This window comes from Molossus molossus, unplaced genomic scaffold, assembly GCF_014108415.1.
Source record: "Molossus molossus isolate mMolMol1 unplaced genomic scaffold, mMolMol1.p scaffold_m16_p_14, whole genome shotgun sequence".
Classification (NCBI taxonomy): Eukaryota; Metazoa; Chordata; class Mammalia; order Chiroptera; family Molossidae; genus Molossus; species Molossus molossus.
The window spans coordinates 65,610,740-65,633,668 of record NW_023425349.1 but is presented as its reverse complement, the minus strand read 5'-3'; the positions used below and the strand labels follow the sequence as shown (position 1 = coordinate 65,633,668).

The 22,929-nt window shown below is 36.7% G+C and overlaps 1 protein-coding gene across 4 annotated transcripts in view; it reads left to right on the top strand.

The window, feature by feature from the left end:
• The window catches only part of NFIB (nuclear factor I B), a 215,011-nt gene that overhangs the window by 145,975 nt on the left and 46,107 nt on the right, over positions 1-22,929 (top strand). For all 4 annotated transcript variants that reach the window (XM_036260943.1, XM_036260946.1, XM_036260944.1 and 1 more), the window contains exons 4-6: positions 4,981-5,049; positions 10,255-10,375; positions 13,343-13,461. In XM_036260943.1, coding sequence (XP_036116836.1) covers positions 4,981-5,049; positions 10,255-10,375; positions 13,343-13,461 — 309 coding nt within the window. The remainder of the gene's footprint in view (positions 1-4,980; positions 5,050-10,254; positions 10,376-13,342; positions 13,462-22,929) is intronic.

Here is a 22,929-nt window from a genome sequence, read left to right as displayed (position 1 = left end):
TGGTTATTATCACCTTTTCAAGGTTTCACATTCCTTTCTGGAACATTTCCTATTGGATGACAAATCTGCTTTATTTGGGCCAAAAAACAGTTCCTGGAACTATGCAGAATAAGTCTAATCCACCATCTACACTCCCAGTCCTTCAAATACTTGAAGACAGCTTTCATGAATTTAATAACTGCTTTCTGTGGCTTATTTATTTTTAATTTCAAGAATAGAACACAGTAGACTATAAAAATGAGTGTTATCAGTCTTCCTTTGGATTTTCTATGTAAATGTTGTTTAACATTCAAATGGTGCTGATTATAATTTGAGATATTAACAGTTAGATATGCCATTGTGTCCCTCTGTTATTGTTTGAAAGGGAGGTTAAACACTATATTAACTTCTGAGTACTGATTTATTGTTGCTTTTGTTAGCAAAAATGAAAAAGAAGTAACATAATATAATTTGATATTGCCTTTGAGAGTTTTCAGTTTGCAGAGGTCTTCATTTCCTACTCAATTTTATTTTTTAAAAAGCATACACGTAGTGTAAATACAGCATCACATAAATGCTGAGCTGCTCTTTGCTTCCTGGCTTAAGCTGTTGTGTAATATTGCTCTGTAGCCATTAAACAGCTGCTCTGCCTCAGAGATGCTCAGATTTCTTTTGAATGTCTCCAAATTGCTTTAAGTTCTTTGGCCCTCGAATCAACTATTTAGATTCATAGTGGTCTATGTAACACGTGAAAACCAGGTTTCTGGACAGCCCCCACAGTTCAGGTTCCAGCAGTAACCTGCACCTTGCCGAGTCTCACCCTCTATATGATTGCAGGGTTCCTGACCCCCTGCACAATCCTCCCCACTTATTTTACCAGAGTCCTTAAGTATTATTTCTTCTATTTAGCTATCCAAGTATTGTGTCATCCACTGTTTCGTTTTATTTTCTCTGCCTCATCTTGGGTAATGCCTGTCCATTGTGAAGGCGGTGCCACGTACAAACATGCAGAGAAGCCCTCGGCTTCAGGTGCTCTCCCAGGCTACCCACCTGCCTTATTCCTTCCCACCCACCCTAGTAAGGCCATCGTCAGTAGACATTGCTGCCCATCCTCGGGAGTCACATTATTCTCCATGCAGGAGTAGAGCCCAGTGGGGGCCTATGGTGTTGCATTTCTATCTCGTAGGTGCCAAAGCAGCTGTGACCTATTTTCAATGCCTTTTACAGTTTTAGTAAAATAACATTTTTAGTTGTTTTGTAGATTCAAAGTCCTTAGAACATGGGGAGTTGGGGGTGGGGAGTGGAGAAATACTCTGCTACATTGTGAATTGCCTTCCCTTTTCTGTAAAAGTCATTGTATTTGTGTGTGTGTGATGGCCTTACTCTTCCCACTGGTCGGATTAGCCTGAGTAGCACCGCCCTCCCTGATGAGGCTCCTAACAGGCCCATACCCCACTCCATCTTCATGGGCATGACCAAGAAGCAGATGGAACCCTGACTACTCAATGGAGTAATAAGGAGATGAACTTCAGATGATATCTACATAGAGAAATGTTATTATGTAGTAACATGATGTAATTTATACAAATATATTTAAATTCACCATTTAGTCACTCATTCATCAACATTTTTGACAACTATTTTTGAACTCTTACTGTTGGAACACTTCTGTTTCCTTGGTATTTATTTTGTACTAAATGCCTTAAGTTACACATCAGCACACAACAAAGTCAAAGATACAACCTGGCTTTATTCATTACTCTTTCCCATTCTACCCAAAAGCCAAAATGAACCCTTCAGCACATGAGTGGTGGGGAACTACAGGCTCGATAGAGTGACCCTTCAGTCTTGAGCCACCTTACATCTGCACTGTAAAGTCACTACTATGTTCTTTTGTGATCCTGTTTCAGTAAATTGAATTTTAAAATTTTGTTCTGTAAGTATTTATTTAGTATTACTGTATAGAGAGGTGCTGAGCCAGTTGTTCGGGAGAGAACAAAGATGAACAAAAACCCAGCCATTTCTTCAAATAAAGGAGCTGACGATCCAGGAAGAAACACAAGGCTTCAAAACATTATATTGGAAAACTTGAATATCCAAAGTGATATAGAATAAGTACAAACTAGGTGCTTTGTGAACGCAGAAGCAGCATTGGTTGTAGCTGGCCCCGAGGTTGGGAGCAGAGGGTAGAGGAACAGGTTGTAGAGTAGATGGTGGTGGAGCTGGACACTGAAGATGGAGAGGAGAGTGTGCTGAAAGAGGGCCTCTGGTCAGAAGGGGGCTGCCTGAGACAGATTTGAGGTCCGGCATTTAGAGTAAGTACAGCTAGGTGAGGACAGGTACTCTTGTCTGATTGGTTCACTACATGAGCTGTAGTCATGATAAATGAGGTCTAATATAATATATACATAAGTCCACATTGATAGATCTACCATATATAAAATTTTGTTTATCATATATAACAGTATAACTTATTATACTTTAAAATAACAACAAAAGCAGTGGAAATGTTTGTATACAGTGAAAATTAGAAATATCTTTATCCCCAACCACACAAAGGGAGTCGGTATCTTTTTTGCCTGCCCGTCTTTTAATACCTTGTATGGTGTTGGCTAACCTAGAATTTGCTCAATAATCACTGAAACGAATTCATTCTGGTGAGCAACTAATTGCTCAACATGTAGGAGTTTCTTAAAATAGAAGTATATCAAATGGGGACATTTTGTAATTATCCTCTTAAAATTATATATATTTTTCACAGTAATGACTTAATATGAAACCTAAGTTTTATCACTAGCTGAGATCTCATAATTTCTTCTCCCTTGTTCTCTCATTCTTTTTCTAAAGAAGGTAGATGGGTGGGTATAAAATAGTGTTCAGATGTACATGACTTCTCAGTTCACAACAGTAAAGCATAGATTATAATTAAATGATTTTTCTGTCTTTTCATGCTCTGTATGGTTAAAAGGAGTGTGGTAACTTTTGTTCTGGTAAAATTTTTAAATGCAAATTTACAAATAATTTGAGACTGTCTAGAATCCACTGCGTGCAGTTCAGGGTATATGGGTGATCATTGGCCCCAGTGGCCAGTCGGAACTCATTGGTCACATGTCATCAGTTCCTACTATGGGTTTTCTATTTTTATCTCACGTATTACTCTTAATAATTCTATGCTGTAGGTAATTTTATTGCCTCTACTGTATAAATGAGGGATGTGAGGCCCTACGGGGCTCAGCCCACGTTCAGGATTCCACGGCGGTGCCCGGTGGCTGGAGTCAGAGCACAGCTTTGCTGTGAGTGCTCCATGTTAACCACCAGTGCTTCGCCTCCCTGCGCTGACTCTCATCCCTTGCTCAGCCCTAAACGTTAAGTAAAATCCAATAAAATTGCCAGTTTTTATTTATTTTTTTATCCTCACCGAGGACATTTTTCGATGTTTTGTTCAGATAGAGTGGGACGGGGAGAGAGAGAGAGAGAGAGAAACATCGACGTGAAAGGGACACATCAAGTGGTTGCCACCCACACGACTCAACCAGGGCCGGGGACAAACTGCACCCGAGGTACGTGCCCTTAGCGGGAACTGAACCCGGGTCTCTCTGGACCACAGGCTGACGCTCCAACCGCTGAGCCAAACCGGCCAGGGCAAAATTGCCAATTTTATGAATCTCGAGTTCTTTCCTGGAAGTATTTTAATTCTGAGACTTTTCAGACTCTTTTTTTTTTTTATCCTCACCTGAGGACACCTTTTGCATTCATGTTCAGGTAGAGTGAGAAGGAGAGAGGGAGGAAGAGAGAGAGAGAAAGAGAGACATCAATGAGAGAGAGACACATCGACCAGCTGCCACCCACACGACCCCCAGGGACAAACTGCAACCGAAGTATGTGCCCCTAGCGGGAACCAAACCCGGTACTCTCTGAACTGCAGCCCATGCTCTAACCGTTGAGCCAAACTGACCAGGGCTTTTCAGACTCGTTTTAATCTCTGTGTGGGACAGCAGAGAGTAACCATATTCCTTCTTCCTACGGTGTTCTCTTCCTTCTCACCCTCATTATGCCTCCTTCACATAGAGGAGAAACTGGGGACTCGACGTGTTTGTGGGAGCCCTCAGTTTCAGTCCTGGGTAGAGCTAGACTAGCTACCATGCAGGTCTGATTTACTCAGGCACCAAAACTGTTGGCCACAGCCACAGTGCACCCTGCACCTGGAAGTCATGGAAGGGTCATGTGGCAAGCATCAGAGTCCTGAATCACCCATTTGCTAGGAAAAGTGTCCAGTTCTCTAAACGAGGGGAGTCCAGGGGAGCAGGAGCAAGGGTTCGAAAGCAAGGAAATCATGCGAGATTATTAAAGGTGCACAGAAATAGGTTGATGCAAAGTGTTTGCTGTATGTACAAGTTATGCTTTTGTGTGGTTCATGACCCGGGAGGGAGCAAGGGTAGGGGTGCTGGTGACGGCAGCTCACTTTTCTTTAATCAGGGAAAATTTCTGAAAAAAGGGTGGTTTCAAGAGATCTCTGAAGTAATTCCAACAAGGTGCTAATTGTGGTTGTGGTTTTCCTCTCTATCTCTCTCTCTCTCTCTCTCTCTCTCTCTCTCTCTCTCTCTCTCTCTCTCTCTCTCTCTTTCTCTCTGTTAATGGATGGACTTTAGTCTACCAGATGCTACCAAGCTGAATGCATTTATTAGCTAGAACCCCTGAACCTTCCTTCTCTATGGGTGGGCCATGGCAAAAATAACCACACCAATTGCCCTGTATACGTAAACAGTTTTAAAAAAAATGTCTCAGGCGATTATTTAGCATCTAAATTTTTGCTTTTGTTTAAACGGACCCAGTTTGCATTCACAGGAGTTTTACTTTTACTTGTTTTTGGTGTAAGCTCACTTTGTTTTTTTTTTTTGGTTCTAACCTTTGGTTTAAAAACACTTGAACAAATTCTAGTGTTTAATCATTTATTTGCTTCCTGCATATGTTGATCTTTTCCCCCTTGATGTTTACTTTTAGGATACCTTGAAGATAGTTTTGTAAAATCTGGAGTCTTCAATGTATCAGAGCTCGTGAGGGTATCCAGAAGTAAGTAAATTGTTTTCTTATTATTTAATTTTAAGGTAACATTTAAAACATTTTACATTTGAACCTTAAGTACAGTATGAAGAATAACCATCTATTAGTATAAATAGAGCTTTAAATTCTCTGACTTCAATGAAATCATATTTTGTCTGATTTTCTAAAATTTTTACACTTATATCATTAAAATGTTTTGTTATACAAAAATAATTGTACAGTTGTTCTGATTGCCATGTTATTTTGTATTCATTTAATTCACTGTTCTCTCTGTGACCGTAGATGGTCATTTATATCAAAGGAAGTGCGATTAATTAAATGTACTACGTGTTGTTATAATAACCCACATAAGTTTCCTGTAGATAAGTGCTTTTTTATTTTACTGACATTTTAGTGGGAGCTTGGAGATGTACAGGATATACACACGAACATGCAGAGTGTAGAGCAATGCAGAAATTAGCTTTGCAGATTGCAGTTGGTTATAGATAGAAAGCATTGTTATCCAACACAATATTCAATTGTTTTAACTGACCACCTCACCTGAGACATCGTCTTGGTAGGCTAAGAAGTTTCTTAGGTAGCTTCACCTGCCAGCTAACAAAGCAAGAAGAAAGTTTCCTTGATCAACTCTTTTACTTATTACTAGTGTTGCAAATATGTATATCTAAGATGCAGCTGTTAATGTACCGATTACATTAAAGGTGACTCATTTCTTCTTACTCTCTTCTCTGATTTAGCTTATTTATGTAACTTCAAAGGGTGTGTTTTCACTTGATGTTTTGCTAGAGAGCCTTGCAGTTTGGAATGATGTTATTCAGATAATGTAGTAGCACCCTGGTTCTTGTTGAAATTGTGTTTTTCATTTGGGTCAAATTCAGGGGTCATGAATAAGATTTATGATGACCTGAAAGAACAAACCAGGAGTGAGTTACTGAGGTTAAGAATAGGTAATGCTTTAGAGTTGTGTCCAGTGAGGGAATCTCCAAGCTAGTAGATTACTATGCCTTTTGAGACATAGTTTCTCAAAGAGCTCCAATGTCTAAAGTGGCCAGTGCAAATGGCATGTATCTCAGAGAGTTATATACATGAACCTTTAGGCCTTTAACTTATCCTTTCTGACATGATTCTCCAGTGGATAAATGTATGCCCCAAAGACTTTTGTCATAGGTCTGTGTACTTCGGGGCAGTGTAGACCAAAACCTAATATCCTGTAGCTCCAGAGTTCTTACTTGCTGGGGAGGAGGATTCTGATTTACTCCACTGACCAAGGCGATGAGCCTTGTGTGTTTTTTCTGATCAGTATGTGGTGTGAAGGCTTTCGCCATTTGAAAGTTTTTGTGATGATGTTTTAATTTGGAAAGGAACATTCCATACTTATTTCACTTTTGCGCATCATATAAGGAAGGGAGTATTTAGATGTGTGTGTTTATGTGGGTGTGTTTTCTCCATGCTGTTCTTTAGCAGGAAGGCTATGCTGATACAGTTGCAAGGCATTATGACATTATTTGTTTAAATTTGTCCTTTTTAAGTTCCAGGATATATTTTCATCTTTCCTATGAGACATGCAGTAGAAATATCTGTAGGGAAATATTACTAGTTCCTCATCATAGGTACCACTATGCTAGATAGCATAGAAGGAAAGCCATATGAGATCTGTCCAAAGCCCAGAGTGATGCTTTGAGAAATTTGAATTTGAAACATAAAAAGTAGATTAAAATTACTTTTCTATAACAGTTCAGAAACGAGGTAAATTTAACATACTTCATTCATTCTTTCTTAATTCATACTGTCATCCTTTAGAGGTTTTTATGTTATCTGTTACAACAAACATTACTGATTTGTAATTAGTACATTACTTACCTATATTCATTCATTAAGTAATTTATTCAGCAAACATTTGTTTTCTTCTCTGTATGTAAATAGGTGTCTCTGAAATGCTTGAGAAATTATTTTCCTAAGTGTTTTAATATCCGCATTATAATCTTATTTACACATTTGAATTTTATTGTTTATGAAATAACGGTTTACTAAGTAAACAAAGTCCAGCACAACCCTTACACCATATATCACAAATTCTGACTTTCTGAGGGTTTACAGTATGTTAATGGTTTCTGTCCTCCAGGGTTTTACTATACTATGACCCACTAATGTGTATGTTGACTTTAGCTAATGAAGCCATTCAGTTTTAGGATAGTGATCTTTCTGTTGAATGATATTATCTCCATCTTAAAAGTTGATTTAGGTTCAGCGCTAGCACGCCTTTTGGAGTGAAGAGAACAATAAGAGAGATTAAGGGTTGACCTCTAACCCTCAGAATCTAGGATTCTTTGGAGCTTGGTTTCTGAGAGGATGTTGGCAGCCCCTTGGACTGATTTGCAGCTTTCAGGCTTCTAGCCCCTCCCTGGGAGGCGTGCTAGCCTGATCGTGCGTCTGATGGGAGTTCTCTCAGAAGCTTTTAGGCAGGAATATCTTTCTGGGACTCCATGTTCTCATTCACTTTGTCATTAAGTAAATTTTGTGGGTGTGCTGTTTTAAAATTTGGCCGTGTTTATTATTCATCTACTTTTCTTTCTGTTGTCTCCCATTTAGTGGTAGAATGCACACTAAATTTTTACAGTGCTCATGTATAAATTTGTAGACAGACTATTTGTATTGCTGATTTGATACTTTGGAATTATCCTTCTGACAAAATTTAGAAAAAAAATTCTGAAAATTTTTAAATTATCATTTCATTATAAACGACACCTCGTATGTTTATGGTCAGGCAGTCTGTGCTGACCGTCAAGCCATATGTATTACACAGAACATACAGATCTTTAACTAAATCTTGCATGAGCTTAATAAATTGCACATAGTTTGTGTAAGATATAACCAGTAAGTTTCCTCTAGCAGCTCAGTTATTTGAATTGTATCCATTACTGTTATAGGAACCAGACAGATTGCTTGCTTTCACTGGGCTCCACCAGTGCCTCCCTCTATCACATGGCCTGCTTTCCAATGTCACATAGAACAGGTTCTAATAATAAACTTCAGAGCATGTGGTTACTGTGGGATTTCTTACCTTGCATTTTTTTAAACCTCCGGTGCACCTCAAGCCACAACAAGCAGCTGCATTTTAGCTTTCCAAAGGATTTAAACCATTTAGGCGCAGCTACACATTGAATACAAAAGTGTTCTGTGTCAAATGAGGCTAGTGTGAATTATATATAACAGGAATAATCTAACAGAAAGCAGAAACTTGAGAATTTTGGAGCTGAGACTAATCTTGTATATAGTGATTTATTTAATTTTTAGTAGGAAAAGAAAGATGTTCATTGTATATTCCTTGATACATCTCTGCACCAAAGCATGTGCCCCCTGATCACACTTTCTTAAAAACATTTTTAAGTTAGTCTTGGCGTACCCAATACTGAAATATAGTTCAACTGATGGTGAACATATATCAATTGTTTACAAGACATTCTGGGTAAGAAAAATTTCTTGAAAAATCTGTGGGCCCTTTGGAATTTTATATTCAACTTGAGACATTTAGGAGAGCAGGAGGGTGAAGGAGACCATGTGTCCTTAGAGTGAGTCTCAGGGGCTCTAGAATTTTGTTGCAATAGCACAGGGCACACTTTTTCTCATTAGGGCCTTTGAAGACCTAGTAAAAGCAGGTGAAGAAATAGAAGCTATTCTTAAATACGGTCCTTTGACACTAACCTGTCTGTTCTCCACTTTACAAACGACCTCCTTTCAATACCTTATACATTCTCCAAAGTTCAGTGCCAGATAGGGCTTTTCCACTGATTTCTTGGGCCATTCAAGCTTGTATTAGATTCTTCTTTCCTTGAAATCCTACAGGATTTCCTGATCATGTCATTTATTGGGGCAGCTTCATTATAATCTACATTTTGCTGGTATGTATGTTTTCATGAGTGTTCTGTCTGCCCACCTGTTGTCCAATATGTTTTAAGGACCAGGGCTATCTTAGACTATTTTGTATCCCTTGCAGCACCTGCCAGTAATGGACACAATCAATAACTTGTTGAATGAACAAATTTTCAGCAAGTAGGTTCATTTATACCTTTTCATCTGCTTTTAGCATGTTTTTGAACTGTTTTATCTTTGCTGACCACTTCAGCCTGCAAGGGAAGAAACTTGGGGGACAAAGCAAAGAAGGAAGGAAACTCATCTTTGTTGAACATCTGTTATGCACCAGGCACAATGCTGGGCTTTTATCACTGTTGACTTCATTTCATCCTCAAAATAATCATAGGTGGTAGGTTATTGTTATTCTTATTGTACAGTTTAGGAAACTGAGGCACATAACTTATAAGTGGTAGATAAGTTCAAATTAAAAGGCTCTCCATCTCCCAAGACTATACTCATTCTAACACAACAACCTCACAGACTTAGAAACACATCTTAAAAAAGTAAACAGATGTACAAAAACCAATACAAATATACAAAAATCTCAGTTCATAATATATCAGCAAATTCAAGAAGATTTCTTGACTTACAAACCTTAAAGCATGAAACTACATATGTATATTTTAAATAATTTATAAAGTTGTAGCATAAAAGCTTTTTTAAAACAACTCATAATTATTGAAAAAAGCTACACTTACCATTTATATGAAACCTGAATTTTGGGGGGAAAAAAATCTTGGCTTTCTTTCATATTTTTTAATTTTACTTATATGCCTGCCATAATGTAAGAATTATTTATATCAAATAATCATAAATATCATGATTTCTAATCCATTCTTATATTAATGTTAATATTTATTATAGAATAATATTTGGTATTTACTTATGAAACTGTTCTATATTTATTTAAGGATGATTTGGTTTTTGAGAGTCAACTTGATACAAAGCATCTTGCTTGGTGCAGAGCATATTTAGTCTTCCCCGAGGCTTATGTAGACCAGTGGGGTGACAGTAGGGTTGCAGCTGACACAAATGAGTGAGGGAGGAAGGTTGGAGAGTGGGAGTGGGGGCAGTGGTGATCAGTAGTTACAGTCCGAGTTTCTGAGTTTGCAGACTTGAACTTGGGTATCAGGAGGAAGTTTTCAAGGCCTGCCCCAGCATATGGTTGATATTAGAGTCTTAAAAAGCAGAGAGTTCTCCTCATTCTTGCCCAGAGGCATGGAAAATATTAGATTATTACATTTGAATAAAGATGACAAATGTAAATGTCATTTCCAACATTTCATTTGTTTTATTCCTCAGCACCCATTACCCAGGGAACTGGAGTCAACTTTCCAATTGGAGAAATCCCAAGCCAACCATACTATCATGACATGAACTCGGGGGTCAATCTTCAGAGGTCGCTGTCTTCTCCACCAAGCAGGTAACTGAAGGGGAAGCTGTTCTTGTTCTCAGTCTGGATGCAAGGAGGGAGGGAGGGAGGGAGGGAGGGAGGGAGGGAGGGAGGGAGGGAGAGAGGGAAGGAGGGAGGGAGGGAGGTATATAGGTACCTAGGTAGGTACAGAATAGGGGAAACAAAGCAAAGAGTTAGAGCGTTTTCACTGATTTCACACAGATTTTTCATCTTTCCTGGTGAAATTTGTTTTGACATCTAAAAATTAAATGTAAAATTTTGGAGGGGGGTGTTGGTGACCAGGGAATTATGAAAATGTATTAATATTGTGATTTTTATCCTGTTCTGTGAAATACTATAATTCTATAAGTTAACTAATTCTTTTGGGAACTTTAAAAATGATATTGCCTTGGCAAAGAACCCTGGTTTATGATTGATTCATCCTGGTAACTTTTACACTAATACCACATCCAAGCCGGATACAATGAAACATGAAAAATGAAATGTGTCATTTTACTTAAACTTAAAAGTAAAAGGCCTTATTCTAGGCCAAAGTTTGCCAAATTCTTTAATTACTCAATAGTCTTTGAATAAGTTAGTGAACTTTCAGTTACCAGTGAAGATATTACCTGCTCTGAGATTGGTTTAACCAACCTTCTTTGTAGAGGCGCCATAGTGAGAGATTCCTTTGCTTTTTAGTTCTCGGATGACACTCTCATTTTTCTCTCTTGACCTTCTTATTGTAACTTTCAGTCTACAGGAGTTTAAAAAGAGGTTTTCTATTGAGGTGAGGAATAAATAGCTTGGAAAATCATTGGACTGTACATAAGATTTTATGAAAATATGTTCCACTCTTATAAAATGATAGGAGAAGATTGAATGAATGAGAGGAAAGGTGAATAAATAGTAGAGCTTCATTGTTTTGTTTTGTTTTTAATTAAATCTTCAATATATGAAGACCTATTTCATTTCCAGAGAATTAAATATACCTATGATCAAATATAATGGTATAACATGGATTCCAGAACAAAAACATATATTTTATAATATTAACTTTTTAAAAATAAAAGAAGTCTGGCTAATTATTTTCCTATGCTATTTTTATAATGAAAGTTAATTGCATTTCAATTAATTTGGGGGCTATGTACACTTGTATGTTTATTGTCTTAATTTTATATCATTTATGGTTGGTCAAACTATTTTTATATGGTTAGATTACATAGCAAGGTAAGTGGGTTTATTATCATTAAAATAGTCTGTAACATGGTGAGATCTTAAAAATGCTTTAGTTTTTCTAAATTTAAAATGTGAATAGTAGTTTCCTACTTTGATGGATCAGTATGTTGTCAACATAGAGCAGTCCTTCAGTATCAGACATAATGTTATTCTGAATAAAAATGGTTAAAAATTTCCTATTATTTCCTTGTGAAAATCTTTTCTCCCTCATTTCAAGTTTTCCATTTTTACTGCTAATTCAGAGATGGAAGAATTACATTAAAGGAGGGTTTTAAAAATATATGTCTTCTAAATTTGGATAACATAAAAAGAAAGTAAAGAATTATTACTCACTCTCACTGTGGTTTAATTTGGATAGAAATTGCCACCTTCTATGTCATGTTAATACTGTGAGTTGTGAGTCAAATATTCATCACAGGCATATCTGTGAATATGCCCAGACATACACATGCTTCCCGGTTTGGGAAACAGTACAGTAGAAAGAGCACAGCTTACTTTGTGTTGGACTGCTTCCATTAACATGCCCTGTGCAACTCACACATTTCTCCAAATTTGTCTCCCTGCGTGCAGGAAAAGGGAGGTTGGTTTATGTGTACGACTCCCAGGCCAAGTCCAGCTCTGAAATCCTATGACATTATGTTTGTCACTTCATTAAGTTAATTCAGAAGATATCTTTTTTAGTTTTTGCATGCATAGATATGAATAGGGACTTTTTAATTTAGAGGAAAATATCCATTTTTATAGTCAATTAACTGTTTAATAGGGTATTGGTGGAATATATGAAAGCAATATATCAAGCTATATGGCATGTGCCATAAAATAGCTTTATAACCTCTGCTCTAAATACTCTAAATTTTCTTAATAATTTAGATGAGCCATGTTTTCTTTATTAAAATATATCATTTTTAAAGTATACCATGTGGTTTCAATTTGGCAATGGCCTGCTTTTCATGGTTGATCTTATGAATAAAGGATCAATAACCTAATTTTGTTTAGAAAAGATAAAGAAGAATATATGAAATAGTTTATAATTGGTAAAGTACAATAAAATTTTTAAATGTTATTAATTATAGGGTTACTAATAATAATTACTATTTAATAAATATCTTCTAAATGCCATCCACTCAACTAAGAGCTTTACATTCAATAACTCATTTAATCCTCTCAACCACTCCCCTTTGAACTAGGTTTTATTATTTCCATTTTATAGATGATTAAACTAAGTCTAGAAAGGTTAACAAGCTTACTATTAAGAAGTAGTAAGTGGCCTAGATTCGATACGAGGCCAGTCCCACTCCAAAACTCATCTTCTGCTCTACTCCATTACCTTATTTTTGAATAAATATGAAAGGGTTACATTGTTAATATCAAGTGCTATGCAAGTGAACATTATTACTATTGATAATAATTTTAAGAGTCAGGTACAATCTTAATAACAATTTAAAAACTAGTACACATACCTATTTCATTAAGAATTCACTTTTTACTACTAAAATTTTTTTGGAAATACATTTCAAAGGTAAGTTGTAATAAACATCATATTTGTTAAGCAGGTACAGGTATAACATAGTATGATAAATTATATATACAATTGGAAATGGCGTTACCCCTGTTTATATCTTGAATACTCACCATTGTTTCAAAATAATTCTGAGATACTATTGTGTTTATGGAAATTTCCACAGTAAGAATCGTCTCAAATTAAATGCTACACATCTTCCTAGAAAGCCCCTTAACATAACTACTGTCATATTTTAACAGCAAAAGACCCAAAACCATATCTATAGATGAAAATATGGAACCAAGTCCTACAGGAGACTTTTATCCCTCTCCAAATTCACCAGCTGCTGGAAGTCGAACATGGCATGAAAGAGATCAAGGTGAGTAATAAGGAGATGCCTCTAGGGACATTAGAGTAATATGGCAGTTCATTTCATGTTTCATTTAGTCAGAGTATCATAATTGAACCAATATGGATTTCTTTTCATGAAATGACTGCAGTAAAATTATTTTTGAATTCAAATGTTGTCAAAATTAACTTTGTGAAAAATCCCACTTTATGTGTTTATTAGGTTTAATTTTGGCATAGAGAGTGATCTTCTAGAGCCCCCAAATATGTATGGAATTGACTATGGTCTGTCTACCTTAGATGGTTGAGTTGCAGCAGAAACACAAGTTTTGATTCAGTTTGATCAGTTTTGATCAGTTTGCTTCTCTTTAAGGGGTACTTCAGGGAGGAGCCAACCTTTAAGCCATTTGCAGACGCCAGTTACTGAAAGTTCCCATTGAAAGGAGGCCATAATTCCTTTGGAAGTAGTTACAGCATTAACAATAAGTAAACGAGTATCTGAGGAAACCTAGTTATATAGCTATACTTTGTAGACAAAACTATGACTCAATTCTAAGGCAGCTTTGGGGAAAAATAACTTTAAGAAATAGGTATGATTTGGCTCTCTGAATTCAGACTTTGCTCCATTTTATTCTTAAAGTCTATTGCAGCGATTTTCAACCAGTGTGCCACAAGAATTTTTAAAGCATGCAATACCTGACTATTTGATCAGGGACACTGACCGCTTTTCTTTTAGATTGTCAAACAATAGTAGTCTTGTGTGAATGAATCAAATTACACATATTTTTGTCAGATTGGCAAAGTATGTATATTGTGTGTGTGTGTCACAGAATTTCAGTAGGTTATATGTTCCATGAGATGAAAAGGTTGAAAATCACTGGTCTCTTGAATTAAATGTATTTCATCAGACATACCCATGCCTTTTTGCTGTAATTAGAGGGAGATAATTAAGCCTGGAAATAGAAAGAATAGCTAACTGCAATTTTTGTTGGTATGTTTGCATGGATACAAGTATGACTTATATCAGCATAAAAAAAAATGTATTTGGGAACTGTCTTTCAAATCAAGTTCTACGTTTTATTAAACGTGTTAAAGTGCTTGTTATCAGTAGTTTCTAGTCCAGAGTTGGGTGTGTGTGTCTGAGGGTTGGGAAGTAGTATGTCCCGCAATCTCAGGAGACAACAACATAACAGTAAAAGCCAAAGTCAGTTCCTGATTCAGGGCTACATTTTTTTTTTTTAATTCTCACCTGAGGATATTTTTTCCATTACTTTTCAGAGACAGTGGAAAGAAGGGAGGGAGGGAGGGAGAGAGAAACGTCTATTGGTTGCCTCCTGCACTTGCCCCTACAGGGGCCAGGGATTGAACCTGTAGCTCAGGTACTGCCCTTGACAGGGAATCAAATCCGCAACCCTTCGGTGTGTGTGGCCCATGGAGCCACACTGGCCAGAGCCAGGACTGTTTTATACCTAGTGCCTTACCGTTTAAAGCACTGTGAACATTTTTCATGGAGGAATTGGACTTTGAGTCTGGTGGTTCTTTAAAAGGCCAAAGTTTATAACTCGTGAAGACAGGGCTGGTGTGGCTAGGCGAGTGCTGTGCGGAAGGCAGCTTCAGAATGGCAACGTGTGGCTGGGCAGATAACAGAGGTCATTCTAAGGACATTCTTGAAAACCAGCTGGACACTTTGGCTCTAAGGACACTTTTCCCAATCTGTTCTTTAGGCTGTGGACAAAATCATCTGTATAAAACATAATGATGTGAGCCCTGGCTGGGTAGTTCAGTTGGTTAGAGTGTCAATCCCCAGTCAGGGCACATACAAGAATCAACCAATGAGTGTATACATCAGTGGAACAACAAATCAATCTCTCTCTCTCTCTCTCTCTCCCCCCTCCCTCCTTCCCTCCCTCCCTCCCTTTCTCAAAATCAATCAATAAATTTAAGAAAACCATAATGACATCATATCACGTCTGTTTCAGCTCCTTTAGTAACTTTCCATTCCTCTTAGAAGAAAATCAGAATTCCCTCATATGACCAAAAGGCCCTTTTTGTTGTCTGTCTGTACTCTGACCAACACTCCAGCCTCAGCAGGTGCCATCAGCTTCTTACACTTGAGCCCACTGCTTTGTTTAGATTTGGGAATACAAAGCCCCAGACCCTCCTAGAAGCCATGTCCTCTGGAAGCTCCTCTTCTAACCCTTCATGGAAAATTTTTATTTTTGTCACCATTTGGGTCCAGCCTACACAGAGGGATTTCAATCAGGTCTTACTGGTTTTCTCTCTTGACATTCAATACGGTTCCTTGTACTCATAATATGTTATTACATATTTATTTATGAAATTAATTGTTTCTGCCTACGCGATGAGGTTGGGGACTTGACTTTGGCTACTGTTGTAGCAGCACCTAGTGACCATGGACAGCACTCGGTGCCGAGTAGGGGCACAGTAACTGATGGACAAATGAACCATTGATGGGCAGAGCACCAGTCTGATTAGTGAAGGCAAGAAAAAAAGCTGGGACTTGCATCAGACTTGCAGAAATGAACGGTGTAAACAAAATCCTCGCCCCTTTATATTTTATTGCCTGTTTTACTAACATTGTCACTTTATTCTAAACAAAGCCATATTTTCCCCATCAGAAAATTATTCTGGAAATGATTCTAATGGTAATAACATTGTGGATGTGTGGGAGTGGATGTGTTGTTCAGAAGTGTGGTGTTCTTTATTACAGACAGTGTCACTTAGTAAGAATTGATTCCCCTTTCTGCCTTTTGAATAAAGCCAATCTCAAATTATATTATAAAACATTTTTGAAAAGTAGAAGGGAAACTGTCATTCTTTCTCTTTGTAAAGTCACTGTATTGTCTTGGTGATTTTCTTTTGTCAAGATGACTAGAATTATTGGAGAAGTCTGTAAAGGCATATTATATTAAGGGTAAGGAAGAATGATCCGTTCTCAAGTGGGCTTAAAAAAAAACTCTGTCACTTTAATTCTGAAGACCCTGAAGATTTTGTAATATGCACAATAAGCCATTGTGGGAAGAAGACTTCAACTACAATGAAAAGATGAGGGCAGCACAGTACTATCTTTATAAATTTGCTAAGCCAAATGCAGTTCTTTTGTTCTTAGAAAATTGCTTTTTAAAATTTTCAAAGTAAAATGCCCCATGGTTGTTCTTGTCCGTCTTCAAATGTTCTTTAGAAACACTTATCTGCCATGAAGGGAATTTTCTAAGGGGCATATTGAGTACCACTCAATATTTGTAATGGATTTACTGCATGTCTTATACTTGTTTCTCCCACAAAGCCCTGCACTAATTGGCACTCAGTAACTAGTTATTAGTTGAGTAGAATGTGGTTGTGTTTGTAATTGGCAGAAATATTTAAATTTTGCTATTAATTATTTCCTGGGTATGCCTTATTCTGCTGTGTTAACTTTGCATTAAAATCTACTCTTGCCATAGCCCTTAGCAAAACTGATTTTTGAAATACGAGAATTAAAAATAAAATTATTGACAATTTGTGGCATTCTACTTATAATCTGAAATCCCATCCTAAATCATTGAGATTTATTCCAAGTAGGCAGAAATAAAGGATATGATATGGCCATCTGTAAAAGAATTTAGGTAAAATTTTAATATGAAATCTAGATTTATGAAATGGCAAGTGTTTATGTTTTAAAATAATTTAATGAAAAATGTATTTTTATTTTTGCATATTACAAACATAATTAAATCTTTGTTTTTATTTTTAAAACACAGAAAAGTTAAGATTTCTGATTATAAAAGAACTACAGTTTTTAATTTTTCAAAATATAGGCACAAACATTTGTTGTTTTAATTTTTTTTTCTTTAATGATTTTAGAAAGAGCGGAAGGGAGAGAGAGGGTGAGAGAGATAGAAACATGGATTGGCCACCTCCTGCTGGAGATTTGGCCCACAATCTGGGCATGTGCCCTGACCGGGAGTGGAACCAGCTACCTCTTGGTGCATGGGTAGATGCTCAGCCACTGAGCCACACTGGCTGGGCAAGACACAAACATTTTAAAACTAACCACTATTTAATAGTGTTAAATGTTTGGTAGGAATCTATATAATTTTCAAAATTTATTTCTGATGAATAGAGATGGAAATTAAATGTGTCAGCATCTACATTATGTAATATTTATATTTTTATTTTACGTTCTATTATACATAAAGAAGGGGATAAAAGAGAAAAATGAAAACTGGGCCACTAATAAGGGTTATATAGACAATTATATTCCTTTCCCAGATTCTAGAATATATATATTGGGGAGGGGAAGAGGAGGGTTGTTTTTGGTTTTGCTTAGTCCTTTTTGAATTTCCCAATCTTAAAATTCTGGCTGCTTTTGCCTCTATTGAAAACTTTCTTTTTTGGATACTGTAGTTCAATGGTTAAATTGATAGAACCAAGTTAACTTTTTAATATGCATGTTGAAAATTTTTTATATCAATTCTTACACCAGAAAAAGTTTACCTGAGGTTTTGTCTACCTTAATTTTTCCTACCAGAACAAGTTCAGAGACTGGATTCCTATTTGATATACTTGTGTTGAAATCATTAGTCATCTTTTGCAATTTCTGATAAAAGAGGAATAATAAGAGACAACTCTTGGTTTTCCCGCTAATTCAAGTTACTTTCAAGGGACTAAATGCTCAGGAATTTAACAGACTGATGATGTCAATAATTGTGCTTGAAAATTTAAAGCAATTCTTTATCACTGTCACTTTGCCACTGCCATTCTAATGGTCACTGATTCATTTGTGTCTGAATATAAAACTCCTAAAACACTGTTCAATAGACATATTTGTAATATAAAGCTGGGGTTTTTAAATGGAAATTTTATCAGGTTCTTCGTCTGATCAGTATTTAAGCAACTTGTAATCTTAGATAAAATCTAAATTCAGAATGATTTTTTTTGCAGTAGTATTTTATTAATTCCTACACACAGGATTTGAGATAATCGGACTCAATTAACATTTATCAAATGCCAATTATTTGCCAGGAATTTTTCTAGGCATTGGGCACAAACATATGAATAAATTAAATTTCCAGCTTTTGACCTGTTGAACAAGAAAATTTTGTTTGCTGTAGATACTAGAAGAAACTATGTATTTTTTTAAATTACAGTTCTGTCATATAGTCTCATCAGCTCGTTTTTGTGAAGTTTTAATACATTTTCGAGCCCTTGAAATTTATTTTGAACATTTTGTGAATGTTCTCATTTGTAATATAGTCTGAAATCTTGTGCTAAATTTCAGTTTGCACTTTATAAGAGTTTTGTAAGAATATGGTATTAAATATCCAATGAATTAAGTCCAAGACCTCAAGGGAACACTGTGGGGCTAGAGAGTATTAATGCCATCTTGTATCATGATATCCGTCAGGTATAGGAAACAAATAATAGTAAGCAGAAGTGTGGTAGCATGTTAATAGACTCAGAATCAGAGACCAGCAGTTTAAGGAGTATTAATAGATATGCTAGGTTTCATTAGCATTCAACTCAGTTTGGAGAATTCTACTTTAACAATAATTTAAACTTCTTTCTAAAATGAATGAATTTGTAGAGTCTTTAATAGACTACTGTGTGCTGTGGATGTGAATGTCCATGAGTGTACATTGACTGAGTGTATTTATTAAGTTTGTGACTTCAGAACTTTTTTTTTTTTCCATCCAATACTCTATAGGTTCAAACTTTGGAAAACAGTGCTCTAGCCCACACCGCAGTTTGAAAAATGATACCAAGAGTTAGAGTTGTGGGCGCTCAGTGAATGGGCAGCTTTCACAAATAGTTGAATAACTACTATCTGGGAATCATTAATATTAAATGAATTTCTAGAAAATGACAAGGCAAACAGCTTAGTAATCTTCCTGGAAGAGTTTTTAAGCTCCCTTGGGGACCAGCTAGAACACCAACAATTCTTCACATTCCTGGAGTTTGCATCACAAGGATTTAATACCAAATTTTGAACCAGGCAATATGAGACATACAAGGGTTTTTTGATGGATACATGTACGGAGATGGTTGGAATTTAATGCTTAAGCACAATCTTCAAGATTTGGGGTTTGTTTAGCTTTTTACTATTGAAAGTCAAGAACTCAGACTTCTGACAGAACTTGCAGTGAACCTCCGTGCTCCGTGATGCCATCAGAGGACAAACTCCAGGGACCTTTGCCCTAGGGCATCTCATTCTCTTCATCTGCACCCGATAGGTGAAAAATCCCAACATGAGCATCTGTCAAACAGAAAGGAAATGATAAACTCTTGGGGAGGGCTGCCATCAGAATTCCTCAGTTTGCCTACTAATTCACAGTTGTTCGTGCTCCTTTCAATTATTCTAATCAAGAAGAGCCTTTTGGGCGGGGCAAACCTGTTTACATTTTAGAAGGGCCAGTACTACTTAATAGGGGAAAGTTATACATTTGCACTCTGGAACCTCAGTGACTTGAAGATATGACATTTGCAGAAAAACTACAGGGGATAATTAGTTTGAAAAAAAATAACAACTTGCTATTTAATACTAGGTCTCTAGATTGATGGAGCACAGCCTAAAATAGGAAAGTGGGGGAGCAGTGCACAGTCCTAGGGTGCCGTGAGGGTTTCTGGGAGTGGTGAAGGGTTTTATTTTGCATCCTTTTACACATTGAGTTCATGTTTAAGTTTACTTTGAGGTAGTTTGGAAAGCTACTTTCATACTACCAATATCATATACAATAAGTAATTGAGTTTTGGGGGATAGAACACAGATTATTAGACTCTTTGGTGAGGTATAGCTTAAACTATTTGTTTTGTAGCTAAGTTGTGGAAGGTTCAGAGAGGCTGTCTCAACCAAAGTGTTCAGGTAATTAATAGCAAAGCCTAGATCTTCTCTTTTAAAAGCTGATGTTTCTCTCTATTATCCTACAGTCTGCCTAGAGAATCAACCTGTAAACTTACCTATGTAGGGATAAATGGATCAGGAGAATTTGAACACTGCTGAATAAGTCTTGGCAGATGGACAGTTTTCCTAAGGAGCTTCATAAATTTTGTTTTATACCTTGTAGAACTAGAATGGGAGAATAGGAGCGAATTCATGAGTTTTCAGAGCTATGGAAGAACTGTCAAAATTTTGAGATGGTAAAATCTGTATCTTCTTTAAAAAAAAAAAAAAAACAAACAAAAGCTCTTAATATTAGTGCCATGATTAAGAGTTTTTCATCTAAAAAATAGTTGGCGATATGAGTGACTTTAATGGATAAATGTGGAGAAAGGCTGTTTTGAATTGAATGTTTATGCATGGTTTGTAAAAGTTTTAAAAAACTTTTTGTTGTGGAAAATGTCAGAAGTAGGGAGAAGCATAAAGTGAACCTCCGTATCCCATTACCCAGCTTGACCTGTTAATCAATATTTTGCCAATCTTATTGCTTTAGTATCTTTCAGTTTTTAAAAGAATTTTAAAGTAAATCCCAGAGATCGTGTCATTTTACTTGTAAATACTTCTAAGTGTTTCTAACAGGCAGTGACTTTAAAAAAACACAACCCGCCTGGCCGGTTTGGCTCAGCAGTTAGAGCATCGGCCTGAGGTCTGGAGAGACCTGGGTTCGGTTCCCACTAAGGGTGCGTACCTCGGTTGCGGTTTGTCCCCAGTCCTTCTTAGGTCGTGCGGGAGGCAGCCCACTAAGGGCGCGTACCTCGGTTGCGGTTTGTCCCCAGTCCTTCTTAGGTCGTGCGGGAGGCAGCCCACTAAGGGCGCGTACCTCGGTTGCGGTTTGTCCCCAGTCCTTGTTAGGTCGTGCGGGAGGCAGCCACTCGACGTGTCCCTTTCACATCGATGTTTCTCTCTCCCTCCCTCCCTCCCTCCCTACCTCTCCCTCCCTCTCCCTCCCTCCCGTTCTATCTGAACAAAAAAATGGAAAAATGTCCTAGAGTGAGGGTTAAAAAATAAATAAATAAAATAAACAACCCCAATACCATAATCAATTTAACAAATATAAAAACAATTCCTTAATACTGTCTTCTATATAATTCATTTTCAGATTCCCCAGAATATCTTATAGGTTGTTTTGTTAAAATGAGGATGCAAAATGATTCATACATCGTATTTGTTTCTTTTTAACCTATAAGAGATATATTAACTTTTTTTCTCCATTAATCATTTTTTAATTTTAATTTTTAAATTTTTTTCTTAATTGATTTTTAGGGAGAGAGGAAGGGAGAGGGGAGAGAGATAGAAACATCCATGAGAGAGAACATCAATTGGCCGCCTCCTGCATGCCCCCCACTGGGGATCGGGCCCACAACCTGGGCATGTGCCCTGACTGGGAATCAAACTGTCAGTCTCTTGGTGCGTGGGTCAATGCTCAACCACTGAGCCACACCAGCTGAGCTATTATTGAAGAAACCACAGAAATTAAAATTTTCAACAGATATAGATAAATGAGGAAAACTAGACCCTTCTGCCATTTGTGGCTCCCATTTATTGAGCACTTACTACCTCTCAGGACTCAGTTAAGACTTTACATATATTTTTGCTTTTCAACTCTATTAAAAAAACAAACCATGTTGCAGCTCATTAAACTGATGGCTGCAGTGATTAAGAATTTGACATAGATCACAGACAAGAAGTAGGAGAGGTAGACAGGGAGCCCTTGTGTGCTCAGCTGCAAAACCCATGTTCGTTATCACTACCTGCACTGCCTACCAAGCAGGTCCTTGTGATGTTATGTTTATGGTTTTGCAAACTACTTACAGAATCTCTACTACAGTTTCTTCCAGTACATGATACTTCAGTACAGATAAATGCACATAATATCTGAGGAGTTCATGGACTTCAGGGATTCAGCTTAAAAATTTCTTTTCCATTTAATGATAAGATGTTAATCAATAACCATAAAGTCTAGAATGTCTTTACTAGAGGTGTGTGACATACATCCAGTTTAAAATGAGCTTTGTGTATGTCAAAATATAAATGTTAATTTTATATTTATTGTAATATATATTTTTTCATATAGTTCTGTTCTGATTTTTTGCCTTATACCTAAAGTACTATAACAGTGAGCAGGAAACTGTAAATACTGGTGTGGCCTTAGACAGATCACTTAATTTCAGAACCTCTGAGTTTTCTCATCTCTAAAATACCAAAGTTAGCTACTAAGCTTTCTTCATGTTCCAACATTCAAGATTTAAAATGACGAAAGCTTTGTAGGGCATTAGGACTTGAGTCCTTAAGCTTTCATTAACAGGGATTTTTTTTTTTTTTTTTTTTAAATTTAGAAAGTTTTTATATTCTAAATTATTTGTAAGTTTTTTTTCTAAATACCATCTTTGAATAACACAATAATTGGGCTGTTTATGTGCTTTGAGGTAGCGTATGTTTTGCCTTATACCTGAGGAATGCACAGTTCTTACAAATACATGTCCTGTCTTGCGCCACTCTGGTACAACAAATGATTGATAGAAATTGAGTTATTATAACAGAACCTTGTTATGGGATCAGTGT